Here is a 17,118-nt window from a genome sequence, read left to right as displayed (position 1 = left end):
ACCCCCACCCCCCGCGAAGCCGGCACCGGAACTGCTTTAATAGGAACCAGCGGACAGGCGCTCGGCGGGGGTTCCTGCGGAATCCTCGCTGGACCCTCCGAGGCGCGGAGCCGAGTGGGCGCGGGGGCGGCGCGGGGCGGCAGCCGCAACATGCCGGCTAGGGGGGCAGGGACCGGACTCCGGGACTGCTCCAGGGAGTGACCCTGACCTCTGCGGGAAGCCCACCCCGCTCCGCCGGGCACCCCGCCCCCGCCCCTCCCTCCGGCGAGACTTCTTTAGAGTTGGGGTGCACGTGATTTCCCAGCGAGGGCGGACTAGGGCCCTCCGACAAGGGGGCCGCTCCCGAGCCCCCAGGTAGGTCCTAGGCCGGGGAGCCTGGAAGCGCGCAGCCGCCGGCCCCAGCGAGCCACCGGGCGCGCGCGTCGCCCCCCTCGGACTCTCGGTCCTCCTCCGGGTCCCGGTCCTGGGTCCCGGCGGGGCAGGCGGAGGGCGGGCGCCCGGGACAGCAGCCGGGCAGCCGGGAGGTGGCACGTGGAGTCGTCCCGCCGGTGCCGGGGCCGTGGGCCGAGCTTGGTCTCGGGGGACCGGGCTGGGGGTGGGGGCCGCAGCGCCGCCGAGCAGTGGGAGGGGACAGGTCGGGGGTGGTCTCCGAGGAGGAGCCGGCGGGGCTGTATTGTTCCTCTCTCCGCCGCCCGAGCGAGCGCGGCCCGGCCCGGGAGGCGTGCGGGACGTGGGGCGCTCGGCTTCCCCGTGTTCCCCGCACCGCCGCGCCCCGAAACGCCTTCGCCCCGCTCGCCCGGGCCCGGAGGGAGGCCTGCCCAGGTGGGGGTGTAGGTCTCCCGAGGGGCGTGGGGAAGGGGGGCGCTCTGTGCCTGTGGGGCTGGGACTGCCCCTCGGAGGAGGGGGTCCCAAGTGGACTGCCCACGCCGCGCCCGCGGGGTCAGCAGACTGGGAGCGGCCCCCCCCCCTTATCCCGCGCGCCCCGTGCCCCCGCAGGAGCCCGGAGTCCGGTCTCCGCGATGACCGAGGGACGAAGCCGCAGACGCCCGGGCGCCCCTTCCTAGCGGGCAGCGCCTCCTCGCCCCCTGCGCGGCCGGCGGGATGGGGGGCGGCGCATCGGCCCTGAGGGTCTGCGCCGAGCACCGCGGGGGCATCAACTGGCTCAGCCTGAGCCCGGATGGGCAGCGCCTGCTGACGGGCAGCGAGGACGGCACGGCCCGGCTCTGGAGCACCGCGGACGGCCAGTGCTGCGCCCTCCTGCGAGGTAGACACGCCGCGCCTTCCGCGCCTCCACTTCTGTCCTTTCCATCTGCTCGCCGGCCTCAGACCTCGCTCTTCCGCCCACAGACCCCTCCCCAAGGCCCAGCCCCCACCCATCCCGGGCCCACCTCCCGGCCAGCCGAGGACAGGCGGGGTGGGTGCTGGGGGGGTCAGTGGGCCGAGAGGCGCCCCCTGCGGGGCTGTCACTCGTCAGCCCGGAGCGGAAACACTTTCCTCTACAGCAGTTTTAACAAAAGGAATGGCACTCACCCCCAGGCGGGCAGCGCCTTCTCCGGCCTCTCACTGGCCAGGCACCTCGGCCGTCAGGGCAGCCGCGGGGCCTGCGAAGGGCCGTGGGCTCCCAGCTGTTAGCCCGGCGCAGACAGGGAAACCGAGGCGGGAGGTCAGGAACAGCCTGGAAGACAGAGCTGAAATTTGATCACCTGCCCTGCTCTCTGCTGCCTCGCTTTATCTGCAGTTCAGCTTATTTGAAAACTGGATGAAATGGCAGGAATTTTATAAAAGTTTTACAAATACACGTGGGTTTATATTTCTGTACTTACTCACTGGAAGTGGATATATTTCTTACCTGGGTCCCCGTCACCTCATCTCAGGTCTTGGGCCGGGGCTCCCAGCTCTCTGAACCCTGTGGGCAGGGGTCGGGGTATCCATACAGGGGTGGAGCAGCTGCCGAGAGCAGGCTGGAGGGACAGACAGAAGATCCGCCGGGATGGCACAGGGCAAGGGGGCACCACTGTCATGCCCTCTCAGCCCACCTGGACCCAGCGCTGAGCCCCTCCGGTTCATGGCGGGGCCAGTCTAAGGGTGTGAGGACAGGGAGGCTGGGAGGGCCCACGACCTTGGCAGGAACCCCCGAGCCTCAGCATGTTCTTTTGAACATAATAACTGCATCTTATCTGCACTCTTTATCCCTTCGAAAATATTTTTAGTTTGGCTTTTTTGCTTATTCTGCATAATTCCAACAGCTTGATTCCAAGGCGCTGTGGTCCCTGGAGACAGGATGGGCCGGCCATCCCTCCTCCATGCCCTCTCTCGCCCTTGCCCTCCCTCATCCTTCCCAGGATGGGGTGAGGCCTTGCTCCCCTGGTGACCCTGAAGGCCTGGGGGGCAGTTGAGCCCTGTCTCTGGTCTATAGATCAGGGTCAGGGGTCAGGGACACACTCTGCAGCCTGCAGGGCGCCTCTGCTGGGGAGGCTCTGAGTCAGGACTCAGTTGGCTTGTGTTTTCAGATTCACGGTGGGTGCTTGGCGCACAGAGGAAGGGGCTGGTCCACTGGGGAGCCTTGACCACCGCAGGGAGCCTCGGCCAGCTCAGGGCCAGGTCCCCAGAAGACAGAGGGCCAGTCGGGCCCAGCTTAAGAAATGAGGTTTTTAAAAAAAATTTTATTGATTTCAGAGAGAGGGAGAGATAGAAACATCAATGATGAAAGAGAATCATTGACTTGCTGCCTTCTGCATGCCCCCAACTGGGGATGGAGCCTGCAACCCTGGAATGTGCCCTGACCAGGAATCGAACCATGACCTCCTGGTTCATAGGTCAATGCTCAACCACTGAGCCACACCAGCCTGGCGAGATGAGGTTTTTTACATTGAAAAACTCCTTTTCGTTACCACCTCTTAAGTTTCTGTTTATGTGTTATATTTTTATTGATTCGGAATCAGTGTTTATATTCTTTTTCTTCTTCTTACTTCTGTGTATCATGAAAGCAGTCCTGTGTCTCATGATCCTCAGCATCCCTGGTTTCCGGTGTCCTGGGGCACTAACATTTCTCAGTGTGTTTCTTGCCCTAATTGACTTGGCCTTCCTGTGAGATGGAAGGAAGCAGATTGAATGGGGATGACGCCCCCCAAGGTAGCCTGTCTGGGCGGCCTGGGTTATCTGCACTGGGTTAGGCCTGGGTTAGTCGCACTGGGTTAGGCCTGGGTTAGTCGCACTGGGTTAGGCCTGAGTTAGTCCGCACTGGGTTAGTCGCACTGGGTTAGGCCTGAGTTAGTCGCACTGGGTTAGGCCTGGGTTATCCGCACTGGGTTAGGCCTGAGTTAGTCGCACTGGGTTAGGCCTGGGTTATCCGCACTGGGTTAGGCCTGAGTTAGTTGCACTGGGTTAGGCCTGGGAGGTTAGTCGCACTGGGTTAGTCGCACTGGGTTAGGCCTGGGTTATCCGCACTGGGTTAGTCCGCACTGGGTTAGGCCTGGGTTATCCGCACTGGGTTAGGCCTGAGTTAGTCGCACTGGGTTAGTCGCACTGGGTTAGGCCTGGCTTAGTCGCACTGGGTTAGGCCTGGATTAGTCATCACTGGGTTAGGCCTGGGTTAGTCCACACTGGGTTGGGCCTGGGTTAGTCTGCACTGGGTTAGGCCTGGGTTAGTCGCACTGGGTTAGGCCTGAGTTAGTCGCACTGGGTTAGGCCTGGGTTAGTCGCACTGGGCTAGGCCTGGGTTAGTCTGCACTGGGTTAGGCCTGGGTTATCCGCACTGGGTTAGGCCTGAGTTAGTCGCACTGGGTTAGGCCTGGGTTAGTTCGCACTGGGTTAGTCGCACTGGGTTAGGCCTGGGTTAGTCCACACTGGGTTAGGCCTGGGTTAGTCCACACTGGGTTAGTCCACACTGGGTTAGTCCGCACTGGGTTAGGCCTGGATTAGTCATCACTGGGTTAGGCCTGGGTTAGTCCACACTGGATTGGGCCTGGGTTAGTCCGCACTGGGTTAGGCCTGGGTTATCCGCACTGGGTTAGGCCTGGGAGGTTAGTCGCACTGGGTTAGGCCTGGGTTAGTCCGCACTGGGTTAGGCCTGGGTTATCCGCACTGGGTTAGGCCTGGGTTAGTCCACACTGGATTGGGCCTGGGTTAGTCCACACTGGATTAGTCATCACTGGGTTAGGCCTGGGTTAGTCCGCACTGGGTTAGGCCTGGGTTAGTCTGCACTGGGTTAGGCCTGGGTTAGTCCACACTGGGTTAGTCCGCACTGGGTTAGGCCTGGGTTAGTCCACACTGGGTTAGTCCGCACTGGGTTAGGCCTGGGTTAGTCCACACTGGGTTAGTCCACACTGGGTTAGGCCTGGGTTAGTCCACACTGGATTGGGCCTGGGTTAGTCCGCACTGGGTTAGTCGCACTGGGTTAGGCCTGGGTTAGTCGCACTGGGTTAGGCCTGGGTTATCCGCACTGGGTTAGGCCTGAGTTAGTCGCACTGGGTTAGGCCTGGGTTAGTCGCACTGGGTTAGGCCTGGGTTAGTCGCACTGGGTTAGGCCTGGGTTAGTCCACACTGGGTTAGTCCGCACTGGGTTAGGCCTGGGTTAGTCCACACTGGGTTAGTCCGCACTGGGTTAGGCCTGGGTTAGTCCACACTGGGTTAGTTTGCACTGGGTTAGGCCTGGGTTAGTCCACACTGGGTTAGTCGCACTGGGTTAGGCCTGGGTTATCCGCACTGGGTTAGGCCTGGGTTAGTCCGCACTGGGTTAGGCCTGGGTTAGTCGCACTGGGTTAGGCCTGGGTTAGTCCGCACTGGGTTAGGCCTGGGTTAGTCCGCACTGGGGTAGGCCTGAGTTAGTCGCACTGGGTTAGGCCTGGCTTAGTCGCACTGGGTTAGGCCTGGATTAGTCATCACTGGGTTAGGCCTGGGTTAGTCCGCACTGGGTTAGGCCTGGGTTATCTGCACTGGGTTAGGCCTGGGTTAGTCGCACTGGGTTAGGCCTGGGTTAGTCGCACTGGGTTAGGCCTGAGTTAGTCGCACTGGGTTAGGCCTGGGTTAGTCGCACTGGGTTAGGCCTGGGTTAGTCCGCACTGGGTTAGGCCTGGGTTAGTCCACACTGGGTTAGTCCACACTGGGTTAGTCCGCACTGGGTTAGGCCTGGGTTAGTCATCACTGGGTTAGGCCTGGGTTAGTCCACACTGGATTGGGCCTGGGTTAGTCCGCACTGGGTTAGTCGCACTGGGTTAGGCCTGGGTTATCCGCACTGGGTTAGGCCTGGGAGGTTAGTCGCACTGGGTTAGGCCTGGGAGGTTAGTCGCACTGGGTTAGGCCTGGGTTAGTCGCACTGGGTTAGGCCTGGGTTAGTCCACACTGGGTTAGTCGCACTGGGTTAGGCCTGGGTTAGTCCACACTGGATTGGGCCTGGGTTAGTCCGCACTGGGTTAGTCGCACTGGGTTAGGCCTGGGTTAGTCGCACTGGGTTAGGCCTGGGTTAGTCCACACTGGGTTAGTCCGCACTGGGTTAGGCCTGGGTTAGTCCACACTGGGTTAGTCCGCACTGGGTTAGGCCTGGGTTAGTCCACACTGGGTTAGTCCGCACTGGGTTAGGCCTGGGTTAGTCATCACTGGGTTAGGCCTGGGTTAGTCCACACTGGGTTAGTCGCACTGGGTTAGGCCTGGGTTAGTCGCACTGGGTTAGGCCTGGGTTAGTCCACACTGGGTTAGTCGCACTGGGTTAGGCCTGGGTTAGTCCGCACTGGGTTAGTCGCACTGGGTTAGGCCTGGGTTAGTTGCACTGGGTTTGGCCTGGGTTAGTCGCACTGGGTTAGTCGCACTGGGTTAGTCGCACTGGGTTAGGCCTGGGTTAGTCCGCACTGGGTTAGTCGCACTGGGTTAGGCCTGGGTTAGTCGCACTGGGTTAGTCCGCACTGGGTTAGGCCTGGGTTATTGCACTGGGTTAGGCCTGGGTTAGTCCACACTGGGTTAGTCGCACTGGGTTAGGCCTGGGTTAGTCGCACGGGGTCCGTGGAGGACTGCTGGGCGTGAGTGAGCCTGTGTGTGGCCAGCTCGGTGGCACCTCCCTGCTTTCAGGGCACCCGGCTGCCCTCCCCTCACAGTGCTGAGCCTTCCTACCAACAGCTCTGGTCTCAGCGGAGTTTGTTGATAATCTTAACATATTTTATAAACTCTGGGTTTGGCCAAAAGCCGGGCTGTGTTTTGCCAAACAACTTTGCCCTCGACTTTTAAACTGACATGTTTTTAAGGGAAACATAATCTGCAGTTTCTTCAAGTGTTTATTTAATTCGCACAAACGTTGTTTTCCTAGAGGCCTGATCTAGGCTATCCAAGAAGACAGAAATCTTTATTTTTAAAAAATTTTTAAAAATTGATTTTAGAGAGAGAGAGAGGAAGGAGTGGGGGGGAGAGAGAGAAAGGTTGATTTGTTGTTCCACTTATTTATGCATTCATTGGTTGATTTTTTTTTGTTTTTTTTTTAATCTTCATCCGAGGATATGTTTATTGATTTTTTTAGGGGGAAAGAGAGAGAAACATCAATGTGAAAAACATCGATTGGTTATCTCTCCACCAAGGTTCGAACCTGCAACCTTAGCATTTCAGGACTACACTCTAACCAACTGAGCTACCCAGCCAGGGCTCTGTCTCCTTTTTTTAAAGATTTTTGTTGTTGTTGTTAATCCTTATCTAAGGATTTTTTCCCCTTTTTTGTTAATCCTCAGGTGAGGATAATTTTCCCAGTGATTTTTAGAGAGAGTGGAAGGGAGGGAGGAGGGGAGAGAGAGAGAGAGGAGAGAGAGAGAGAGAGAGAGGAATATCGATGTGAAAGAGACACATTGATTGGTTGCCTCCCGCAGGTGCCCGGCCAGGACCAGGGATCAAACCTGCAACCCAGTATGTGCCCTTTACCGGAATAGAACCTGGGACCCTTTGGTGTGCAGGCCGACACTCTAGCCACTAAGTGATGCCGTGGGGGCTCTGCCTCCTTCTTAAGAGGACACCTGTGGTTGCAGTTAGGGCCCATGCTGATAATCTCTCCAACTCTCAAGATCCTTCTCTTAATTACATCTGCAAATGTGCCTTTTTCCAAGCAAGGTAACATTGCTAGGTTCCAGGAATTAGGACTCAATATTCTGCCTACCACAGTGTTCCTCCCCGAGCGTGAAAATGGCTAACACCTAGCAGCTCCACCTGCACAGCAGCCCAGCGAGATAGGCGTTGTTCCTCTCCCTGTGTCAGATGAGGAAGTCAAGGCACAGGGCGGCAGGAGAACTTGCCAGTGGCCAGTCAGTAGTAGCTCGGGGATGCTAGCCCAGCCGTTTGGGCTTTGAAGACCATGCCCTTGGCCTCTGTGCTTCCTGCCTCTGTAACACTGAGTTACAGAGTTGGTGGAATGACTGGATAGTTTGAAGAAGATGGAAAGATGATGATGAAGAGGAGGGAACAGAGGGATTCGGGGGGCAGCTGCGTGAGTGTCCCCTGAGTTGCTCCTGGCGCCCCACAGACTCTCCCAGACTTAATTCTTTATTTTAAAGGGCTAGTCATTTCTGGACTGGTCTCAAACACCCCTCCCCGCGCGGCCTCAGGCATTCTTCCCAGAAGAAAAGCAGGAGCCGGCATGCCCCAGGCTCACATCTCCCCTCACCTACAGGCCACGAGAGCTACGTGACCTTCTGTCAGCTGGAGAACGAGGCAGCCTTCACGTGCAGCGCTGACCGCACCATCAGGAAGTGGGACGTGCTGACCGGGCAGTGCCTGCAGGTGTTCCGAGGACACACGTCCATTGTGAACCGGTGAGCGTGGCCGGGCCGGGCTGACAGGCAGTGCGGACTCCACCTCTGCTCTTCCCGGGCTGGGCCCCAGGGGCCAGAGGTGTAGCCCTGGGCCGCGGCCATGGGCACGCAGGGGGGGCGTCAGGAGCACACAGCATTGGAAAGCTCAGGACAGAGTGTCCCCAGGTGTGACAAGTGCTCACGCCCCAGGGCTGCAGGTGGGGGTTGGGAGGTCGAGGTGGGGAACACATGGGCTTGGCTGCATACCGCCCCCTGCTGGGCACAGGGAAAGGCATCTGGAGGCCACAGCTCCTAGGACGGAACAGATTCCAGAGGAAGGGGCTTAATTGGTACCCGATGGTGGGCCAGGGACTTGGTGGAGCAGCCAATGGGGATGGCTCTGAAGATGAAGCCAGGGTATTTTTAAACCTCTCCTTTCCATGTTGCACTTGAAACTGTTCTCCCTTTACCCCCACCCCCCGCCTCAGTGTGAGCTTTCCCTTATTGAATTTGGGTCTGAGCTGAGCCATGAAATTCCTTTGCTGATCAGATCAATTTAACATTATTTATGTAACTGCGGCCATCTCAGGCTCCTGAGGGGCTGCCGGGATAAGCGGGCGTCTGGCCACCCGCCCTCGGCCTGCCCGATGCCTCACTGCCGGGAGGGCACCTGCCTGGGAGGTAAATACGGAAAGACCCAGTGCCGGCAGTAGTTTGGGGGACAGGTGGGCTGAGCTGGGCTGGGCTGGCAGACAAGGATAGTCCCAGCCAGAAGGGACGCTGCCGGCACGGGCTCTCCTCACACCTGGGTCGGGGATGGGACCTCACTTGCCTAGTGGTCAAGTGCCCAGAAATGGCCAGACTGACCAAGTACCAGCTGCCTGCAGTCGGAATGGTGCACCTACAGGGCAGGAACTCAACAACACCCCGAAGTAGAAAAATAGTAAAGAGCTGTGTTGGCACACCATGCACACATGTTCACACACACGCACACACACACACACACACACACACACACACACGATGGTGAAGCCCAACTTTTGGCCCCTACCCTTAGCTGGAGCAGGCAAGGCCGGAGACCTGGGAGGCCAAGCCGACAAGTGGTAGCAAAGAGGCTAGAATTAGGGCTCAGGACTCACAACTCTGCTGGCCTCTCGCAGCGCTCTTGCTTCTTCTTTCCCTCCCTCCCTCCCTCCCTCCCTCCCTCCCTCCCTCCCTCTCTCTCCCTTCTCCCTCCCTCTCTTTCTCTCTCTCTCTCTTATATTTATTTTTTTAAAAACATATTTTTATTGATTTCGGAGAAGAAGGGAGAGAGAGACACTGGGGATTGAGCCCACAACCTGGGTATGTATGTTCTGACCGGGAATCGAACTGTGACCTTCATAGATCACTCAACTACTGAGCCATGCCGGCCGGGCTCTTTCTTTCTTGAGAGAGAGAGAGAGAGGAGGTGGGGGGGGGGGGGGGTGGGAAGGAGAGAGAAACATCAGCTTGTTGTTCCACTTATTTATACATTCATTGGTTGGTTCTTGTATGTGCCCTGACTGGGGATCAGACTCACAACCTTGGAGTATCGGGATGACACTAACTGAGCCACCCATCCAGGTCCCAGCACTCTTTCGTGAGATAATTTGTGACGGAGGACAAGTATGGGGAAGGGGTCTCCTTCTGTGAGTGTGAGTGGTTGGAAGTGCTGACAGGTGACAGAGGCCACACCTCAGTGACCAGCTTGCTCTCAGGTTGTACCCAGAAACTGTCAGCTGCTTTTTATTGATTTCAGAGAGGAAGGGAGAGGGAGAGAGAGAGAGAAACATCCATGATGAGAATCATTAATCGGCTGTCTCCTGCACGCCCCCTAGTGAGAATTGAGCCCGCAACCTGGGCATGTGCCCTTGATCGGAATCAAACCTGGGACCCTCAGTCCGCAGGCCGACGCTCTATCCACTGAGCCACACCGGCAGGTGCACCCACTGTGGAGCGGTAGATCTGGGAAGACATTTGCATTATTAACTGTGCTTGCAAATGTGTGACACCCCTGAGGTGAGGACGTGGAATCCACTTCCTCCCGTGTTTTCAGAGCTGGGCCAGGTGCGTGAGCTTCTGGGGGCGCCCACCAGGCCTGGCGTCCCTGCTCTCTCAGGTCAGGCCACACCCGGCAGCCTGCAGGCCCCCGAGCATCGCCCATGGTGCTATGTGACAGCAGCTCGTCACTTTCCTTTAGAAATACATACGTTGTGGAAACCACGTCCACCAGGGCAGGAGCTGGTAGTGAGTGTCTCCTCAGCCACCTGCAGGGGTGAGGGCCTTGCAGGGGTGAGGGCCTTGCAGGGGTGAGGGCCGGGTGCGGCGCAGGCAGGTCTGTTCTCTCGTGTGGTCCATCTCCCGCCACACCAGCCTCCAGGACGGAGGGAGCGCAGGGTGTCGCTAACCAGACCCCTCCGTCCCACACTGAGGATGCGGCCTTAGTCCAGCCTCAGCCTTGGCCTCTGCCCTCTGTGGTCTGTGCTCCTGGGGCTCAGCCTCCTCCACACGGGCCCTTCGGAGTCACACCCAGTGTTCCATACCGAAGACAAATGCGGATTTTTCTGGGAAGAAGGGCTCAGCGTTTATCAAAAGGAGAAATGGGTTTTTACTGTTGAGAGGCCTTTCTTCCTGCATTGGGGGTGGGGGGAGGTGGCCAGACCCTCTCCGCTCTCCTCACCCAGAATTCCCTGGGGCCCTTGGTGGAGTGTTGTCAACAGATGTCAGCCCAGATGACATTCGGCTATATGAGCTGACAGTAGATGCCCATGCCCACCCCACCCCCACCCCACCAAGACTTGTCTGTGCCTCCCGTGGCCCTGACTTTATAGAAGGCACTCGTGGGCTGATCTGGCTGTGAGAGTGACAGCAAGGCTGGCCTCTGGCGGGGAGCACAGAGGCCTTTCAGAAAATCCGCATAACACCCCAGCTTCCCCAAGGCTCTGCCATCCCAGTGCCCCGCCCAGCCCCTTGTCTGACCTGTCCCTAGTGTGTCCCACTTTGCCCAGAACTTTCCTGGTTTTTAAACTACAAGCCCCGTGTTCCCAGAAGCCTTTCAGTTTGGGGCAAACCCGGAGGGTGGGCCTCCCCGCCTGTCCTCCCCCACCCCCCCTTCTGTAACGGGTGACTGAGCGGCTGCTATGGCCACACGCCGGGAGGGATGGGAGCACGGAGCCTTGGGCCCTGCTGACGGGGAGGCTGAGTGGACCACAGGCTCCACACAAGGTGGGGGTTCTGGGCGGCGTCCTAGCGAAGGGGTGTCTTAGCTGAACCCCGGAGGTGAGTGTGGCCACTGGGGGGAGAGGGAGTCTCTTCCAGCCACAGGGCAGAGGCAGCCGGCCCCTGGCCTGGGCCGGTGTCCATGCAGGTGGTGGGGCGGCGATGGCAGTGACCCAGGACGCCTTGAGTCTGGGCTTTGTTCTGTGGGTGGTGGCCTCTGCCTGGGCCCTGAGATTTCAGGGGTGTTCTCCTGACCCCCTCACAGTCCCCCCTAAAGTAGGGGCCTGGGGTACTCTAGCCCAGGACTTTCTCTGGGAGCATTTCATGCTTTCCATTGCCTGGGCTCACTGAGCGTGGAGGACACCTGCCACAGGGGCCCTGTGAGGGCTGCCGGCAGCCCTGTGGGCCAAACCTGGCCTTTCCCTCTGCCGCCAGGATCCTGGTCACCAACAACCAGCTCTTCAGCAGCTCCTATGACCGGACGGCTCGCGCCTGGAGTGTGGACAAGGGGCAGGTGTCCCGGGAGTTCCGGGGCCACCGCAACTGTGTGCTGACTCTAGCCTACTCTGCCCCCTGGGACCTGCCTGGGGCTCCCTTCGAGGAGGAGGTTGTGGCCGGGGGGCTGCTGGTGACAGGCAGCACGGATGGCACGGCCAAGGTGTGGCAGGTGGCTAGTGGCTGCTGCCACCAGACGCTACGGGGCCACACGGGTGCTGTGCTGTGCCTTGTGCTGGACACTTCCAGCCACACGGCCTTCACGGGCAGCACGGACACCACCATCCGCGCCTGGGACATCCTGAGTGGGGAGCAGCTGCGGGTGTTCCGGGAGCACCAGGGCTCTGTCATCTGTCTGGAGGTGAGACCACTGGCCCCCTCTGTCTGTGCTGCCCTGCCCAGTGTACAGTCAGCTGGGCCTTCGTGACAAAGTGCCACAGGTGGGGTGGGGAGGGGGTGAAACAGCAGAGCTCGGTTGTCTCTCAGTTCTAGAGGCTGGAAGTCTAAGATCAAGGTGTCTGCAGGGCTGGTTTCACCTGAGGCCTCTCTCCCTCTGGCCACACTTAGCCTTCCCTCTGTGTCCACATTTCCTCTACCTAGAAGGACACCAGTCCTACTGGGTTAGGCAGGAATCACCCCATCGACACCTGTCAGAAGTAGTCTCTATGCCGGTGAATGTTGGGGGTCCTTGCTCTTATCGGTATGGTGCTGGCACAGTCCTTATCTTCTGTGAAGCTGCTGAGGAGCAGTCAGTGACTTGGCCAAGGGCAAGTGACAGTCAAGACCTGAAGCCCGGTCTGCCTGCCTGCCCGGCCCCACACTCGCCGGGAAGCGGGGAGGAGCAGGGAGGTCCTGGGTGCCCGAGCAGGCGGTCAGGTGGGACCCACAGACGGGCGTTTCTGGCTCCTGCACTGTTTCTCCACTGAGACCAGCACATCCCCTCCCCGTCCACTCAGAGAGGCTGGAGGGCCTCTGAGCCGCAGCACCCATGTCCCTCCTTAGCTCGTGAACCAGCACGTGTACTCGGGCAGCGCCGACAGGACCGTCAAGTGCTGGCTGGCGGACACGGGGGAGTGTGTGCGCACGTTCCCAGCCCACAGACACAGCGTGAGCGCCCTCAAGTACCACGCCGGCACCTGTAAGTGACCCTCGCGGCACCACCCCACCCGCCGAGCCCGCCTTTTCTGCCTGCCCCTCCACCCCGCTCCCCCAAGTCCTCCCTGCTCGGCACCTCTGTGCTTCTCTACTTCTCCCTAAGATTCCCTCGGGGAGCCTCCGCTGTCATTCAGGATGGGCAGCACCCAGGAGCTGTGGCCAGGTCACCTCCATTCACGTGTTCCTCCAGCGTTATTTACAAAGAAAGCCCAAAAGGGGGCGGGGACTCCTCCCTAACTTTACCCACAGGAACATGCAGCCACCTGGATGTTCAGAGGCCCGAGGGTCAAGAGCTCGTCTCAAGGACACACCCTAATTCTCAGTGAGACAGTGACACCGCTTACTCCAGCCAGCTTGAGGGCCATGTGGGTTTGGCCTCACTTGGCATTTAGGTTTGCGTACAGATAAGAGAAAACCCAGAGAGCAGTGGTTTAAATGAGATGGTGGTTTATTTTTCTCTCAGAAGAATTTTAGGGGCTATCAGTTATCAGGCATCCAGATTCCTTCTGTCACTTTGCTTCATCACACATACTTTCTAACCTTCAGGGGCCTGATGGTCCAAGATAGCGGCCGGAGCTCTCCTGTTTGTGTAGGAAGAAGAGGGAAGGGCAAAAGGATGTGTCTCCAGCTGATAAGGCCCCTTTAAAACTTTCCTGGAAGCCCCACCCAAAGACTTTGCCTGCATCTCAGACCGCTGCCTGCTGGGGCGGCTGGATAATGAAACCTCTTCTCTGGGGACACAGCTCCAGGATTAACCAGGATTGTTTTGTAAAGGAAGAAGGGCGAATGGCTTATTAGGTAGGCAGCAAGCTGTTTATCCCACAGGCTCAGATAGTCACACGCTGGGCTTTGCGGGCTCTGTCCACTTGGCTTGTGTGTTTACACCCCAGACAACAAAAGACAGACACTGCTCCCGGAATCAAGCCCCAACCTCATCACATCTACGTGACCAGGGGCTCCCAGGTTCCTGAGCATCTCCCAAAGTGGTTCCCAATGCTGTGTGTTGCCATCAGCCTCCCTTCTCCGCCCCCCCTCCCGCCCATGTGTGCGCGTGGACACACACACACACACACACAGCACTGAGCCTGCTTGTCATCTTCCTAGCACTGGAGTGAGGGAGCAGACGAGGTGGAGGAAGAGTCACAGCGGAAAATTCACACTGACTTCACAGCATAGGTGTTAGGCGAAGACGGAATGTAGATCTCTGAAAATAGCGCCTGAGATGCCCCCGGGATTTAGGTGTCTGACACGGGCAAATTATTTTCTTCTTCTTCCTATATCCAAACCTGTAAGTGTGATTATGTGTCAGCCCCAAGTCGGACACTTAAAAAGACTGTCACCTACAGCACCTCCCCTTGGCAGCAGCGGGGATGGGAGCTGCCACTGTATTGGATCCCAGGGACCCTACCTGTTGCTGCCAGTCGTTAAGGAACTTGGACTTGGTCTTTCCAACAGGCTGTAGGATGATTAGACTTACTTCCTGACCCTGCTCCCACCCATGGGATGCACAGCAACCAGGCTGTGTTGGTGGGAGGGGACGGCAGGAAAGGAGCTGAAAACTCAGAAAGGGAGCTGCCCGTCCAGGGCCACGTTGACCAGTAGCTTTAGCAGAAAGGCTGGAACACAGGAAGTGGGGTAGGAAAGGGGGCCCCTGAGGTTGCTTGCTGTGACTTGCTCAGGCTGCAGGCGGGTGTAGTGGATGCTGGGGGTACCATGTTCAGGGGTGCTTCTTGCCGCAGCACCTAAGGTCCTCAGCCCGCATGTGTGTTCCTGTGAGGGGCAGGGCAGAGGAGAGCTGGGATTGACACCCGCCGGAGAGGCCCTCAGCCAGTGAGGATGAGAATTGCTGGATGGGTAGCCCAGCATCCTTGCTCTCGGGTGGGACAACTCTGACACGTGGTCTGCTCCTTCTCCCAAGGGCTCATCGGTACACGGGTATGGGTGTCCACCAGTGTTTCTCTCCCACTTCAGGAAAGCCTTGCCAGATGAACTATTGGCGCTAAAATCCTTAGTGTTGGGGTCGGCTTCTGGGACAACCCGGGCTAGACAGTAGGTGGGCCAGAGGGTCCGTGTTCTCAGTGTGGCTCCTGACCAGCAGGATCAGAAGCCCCTGGAACTGGTTAGAAATGCAGGTCCCCCGGCTCCACCCCAGGCCACTTAAGTCAGAAACTCGGGTGAGCCCAGCAGCCTGTGTCGTAAGCCCAGCAGGTGATTCTAATGACACTGGGCTTCGAGGGCCCTACTAAGTTCTAAGAAACCGGGCTTGTCCTTGCAAGAGGCTGGGCAGGGGCACTGCTGCCCGGAGGCCTGCGCTGGTGGGGGAAGTTCCTTAATGAGGGGGGGAGCATCTCTGGCCGGTCCTTGCCCCGTGGCCTCACATGGTAGGCAAGGGCATGCCCCCTGAGGCAGGGCCAGAGCAGACCAGTTTCACCAATGGCTTCCACCAACCGCCGGAGAGGGAGCCTGGGCCCAGGCTGGTCCCCGGGAGGGACAGCAGCCCCTGGAGGGGCAGCGCAGGACGATGGGCGCCCAAGGAAGACGGGTTCAGCAGCCAGAGGCCCGCCGGGCCGACTGCAGGCCGCAGAGGGCCCCTCCCGGCCCCCAAGGTCCCCCTGACTCGGATGTGGTCAGAGAGTGAAGGTGCTGCGTCCTTCCTGCCCAGAGGCTTCCTCTAGGCCCCAGGAACCTTAGGACACCTGTGAGGCGGGTGGATGGGGCCCCGGAGGGCCCAGGGGACATTCTGGAGGTGGAAGGGCGGTCGGGCAGGAGGCCCAGTGGCGCGTGTGTCCACAGTGTTCACGGGCAGCGGGGACGCCCGCGCGCGCGCCTTCGACGCCCAGTCCGGAGCGCTGCAGAGGGTGTTCCGCGGCCACGCCTTCATCATCAACTGCATCCAGGTAGGCGCTCCGCCGCAGTCCCTGGGCCCGAGCCACGCCCACCTGCCTGGGAGGGTGGGGAGGGGCCGGAGCTCGCGTCCCCACGCCCCCAGCACTCCACAGGCAGACTCCCCAAGGCCGAGGTCCTCTGGGCTGACCGCTCGAACAGTCGGCTTCGGTAGCGGATGTTCACGCGGAAGCCGCGGCCTGCAGTGGCTGCGGCAGAGCAGGGACGGTGCCTGGTCCATCCTGTAACTGCTGGGACCGGTCCTGTAACTGCGGGGGCGGAGTGGGGCGGCTGGCTGCCTCCCAGCGCCCTCCCCACGTCACACCCGCAGGTGCACGGCCAGGTGCTGTACACCGCCTCTCACGACGGCGCGCTGCGCCTCTGGGACGTGCGCGGACTTCCCCGCACCCCACCACCGCGCCCCGCCGCCCCCCAGCGCAGCCTCTCCCGCCTCTTCAGCAACAAGGTGGGCTGCGCCACCACGCCCTTGCAGCCGGCCTGAGCCCGCCGACACCTGCCCACCCACGGACCCATCCAGAGACCCACAGAGGGAGCACCGTGCCCCCTGGTGTCCGGAGGGGACAAGGCGGTTTTGCCTTTCCTTTGTGTTCGTGGGCGTTGGAAGCTCTCCCGTCCACTGCGAGCCCGCCCGCAGGACACTGTGCTCGCCTGCGGGGATACCTACCCGCCGCCTTCACCCCAGGCCCCTGCACAGAGGCCTGCTCCGGACCCTCCATGGTCCCGTCGCCAGAAGCCTAGCCCTTCCTGCTGAGAGGAAACAGATGTTTCTTCAAAAAAAGCCCTTGAGCCACAGATTATTATTTTTGCAAATTGTTTGTCCTGAGGACACTGGTCAAGAACTGAAATAAATGTTCTTCAAAGTGCGCTGGATTCTCTGACTGATGTGGCTCAGTTGGTTGGGCATCATCCATGCACTAAATGGTTGCTGGTTCAATTCCTGATCAGGGCACATGTCTGGGTTGAGGGCAGGATCCCTGGTAGGGGGCGTGTAGGAGGCAACATAGATTTTTTTAAAGTATGTTTTTATTGGTTTCAGAGAGGAAGGGAGAGGGAGAGAGAGAAACATCAATGATGAGAGAGAATCACTGATTGGCAGCCTCCTGCACGTCCCCTACTGGGAATCGAGCCCAGAACTTGGGTATGTGCCTCCGACCTGAATCAAACCCAGGACCCTTCAGTCCGCAGGCCAGTGCTCTATGCACTGAGCCAAACCGGCTAGGGCAGCGGTAGATGTTTTTCTCCCTTTCCCTTCCTCTCCCTAAAAGTCAACTTTAAAAAAAAATGCTGTGGAATTCCTTTTGTTCTGCACATTGAGTCTCAGCTCCTGGGGCCTCATACACCTGCTCCTCCCAGTGGGTGAAATGTGGGGCTGGGGCTGTGGAAGAGTCGGGGAGCAAGGGACCAGCTCTCCAGCGGGGACCCACCAACCCTGCTTTGGAGCTCCCATTGCTGCATGAATCTGAGTGGGCCTTTTCTCTTAGTCTGGGGCAGTAGCCCCCTGGCCATGCACAGGAGCCAGCTCTGTCCTCTGTGTGGTGAAGGTGGGGCATAGACATAGGAGCAGCTG

General features: G+C 59.2%; 1 protein-coding gene across 1 annotated transcript; it reads left to right on the top strand.

Moving 5' to 3' along the window:
- Positions 1 to 1,086: 1,086 nt before the first annotated feature.
- WDR86 (WD repeat domain 86) lies at positions 1,087 to 16,083 on the top strand. The gene is made up of 6 exons (XM_008158751.3): positions 1,087 to 1,264; positions 7,637 to 7,778; positions 11,433 to 11,853; positions 12,495 to 12,630; positions 15,441 to 15,544; positions 15,862 to 16,083. The coding sequence occupies exons 1-6, from the start codon at positions 1,102 to 1,104 to the stop codon at positions 16,030 to 16,032; spliced, it is 1,137 nt and encodes a 378-aa protein (XP_008156973.1). The 5' UTR covers positions 1,087 to 1,101; the 3' UTR covers positions 16,033 to 16,083.
- Positions 16,084 to 17,118: the final 1,035 nt, after the last annotated feature.

The sequence above is a fragment of the Eptesicus fuscus genome, chromosome 14, assembly GCF_027574615.1.
Source record: "Eptesicus fuscus isolate TK198812 chromosome 14, DD_ASM_mEF_20220401, whole genome shotgun sequence".
Lineage (NCBI taxonomy): Eukaryota > Metazoa > Chordata > Mammalia > Chiroptera > Vespertilionidae > Eptesicus > Eptesicus fuscus.
The sequence above is the reverse complement of the archived record's forward strand: the minus strand, read 5'-3'. Positions and strand labels throughout refer to the sequence as shown.

Bases quoted from the DNA above. Each gene is read 5' to 3' on its own strand.
- WDR86 (XM_008158751.3), top strand. From the start codon at position 1,102: ATGGGGGGCGGCGCATCGGCCCTGAGGGTCTGCGCCGAGCACCGCGGG. The intron at 12,631-15,440 runs GTAAGTGACCCT...GTGTGTCCACAG, and splicing joins CAAGTACCACGCCGGCACCT to TGTTCACGGGCAGCGGGGAC. The intron at 15,545-15,861 runs GTAGGCGCTCCG...TCACACCCGCAG, and splicing joins TCATCATCAACTGCATCCAG to GTGCACGGCCAGGTGCTGTA.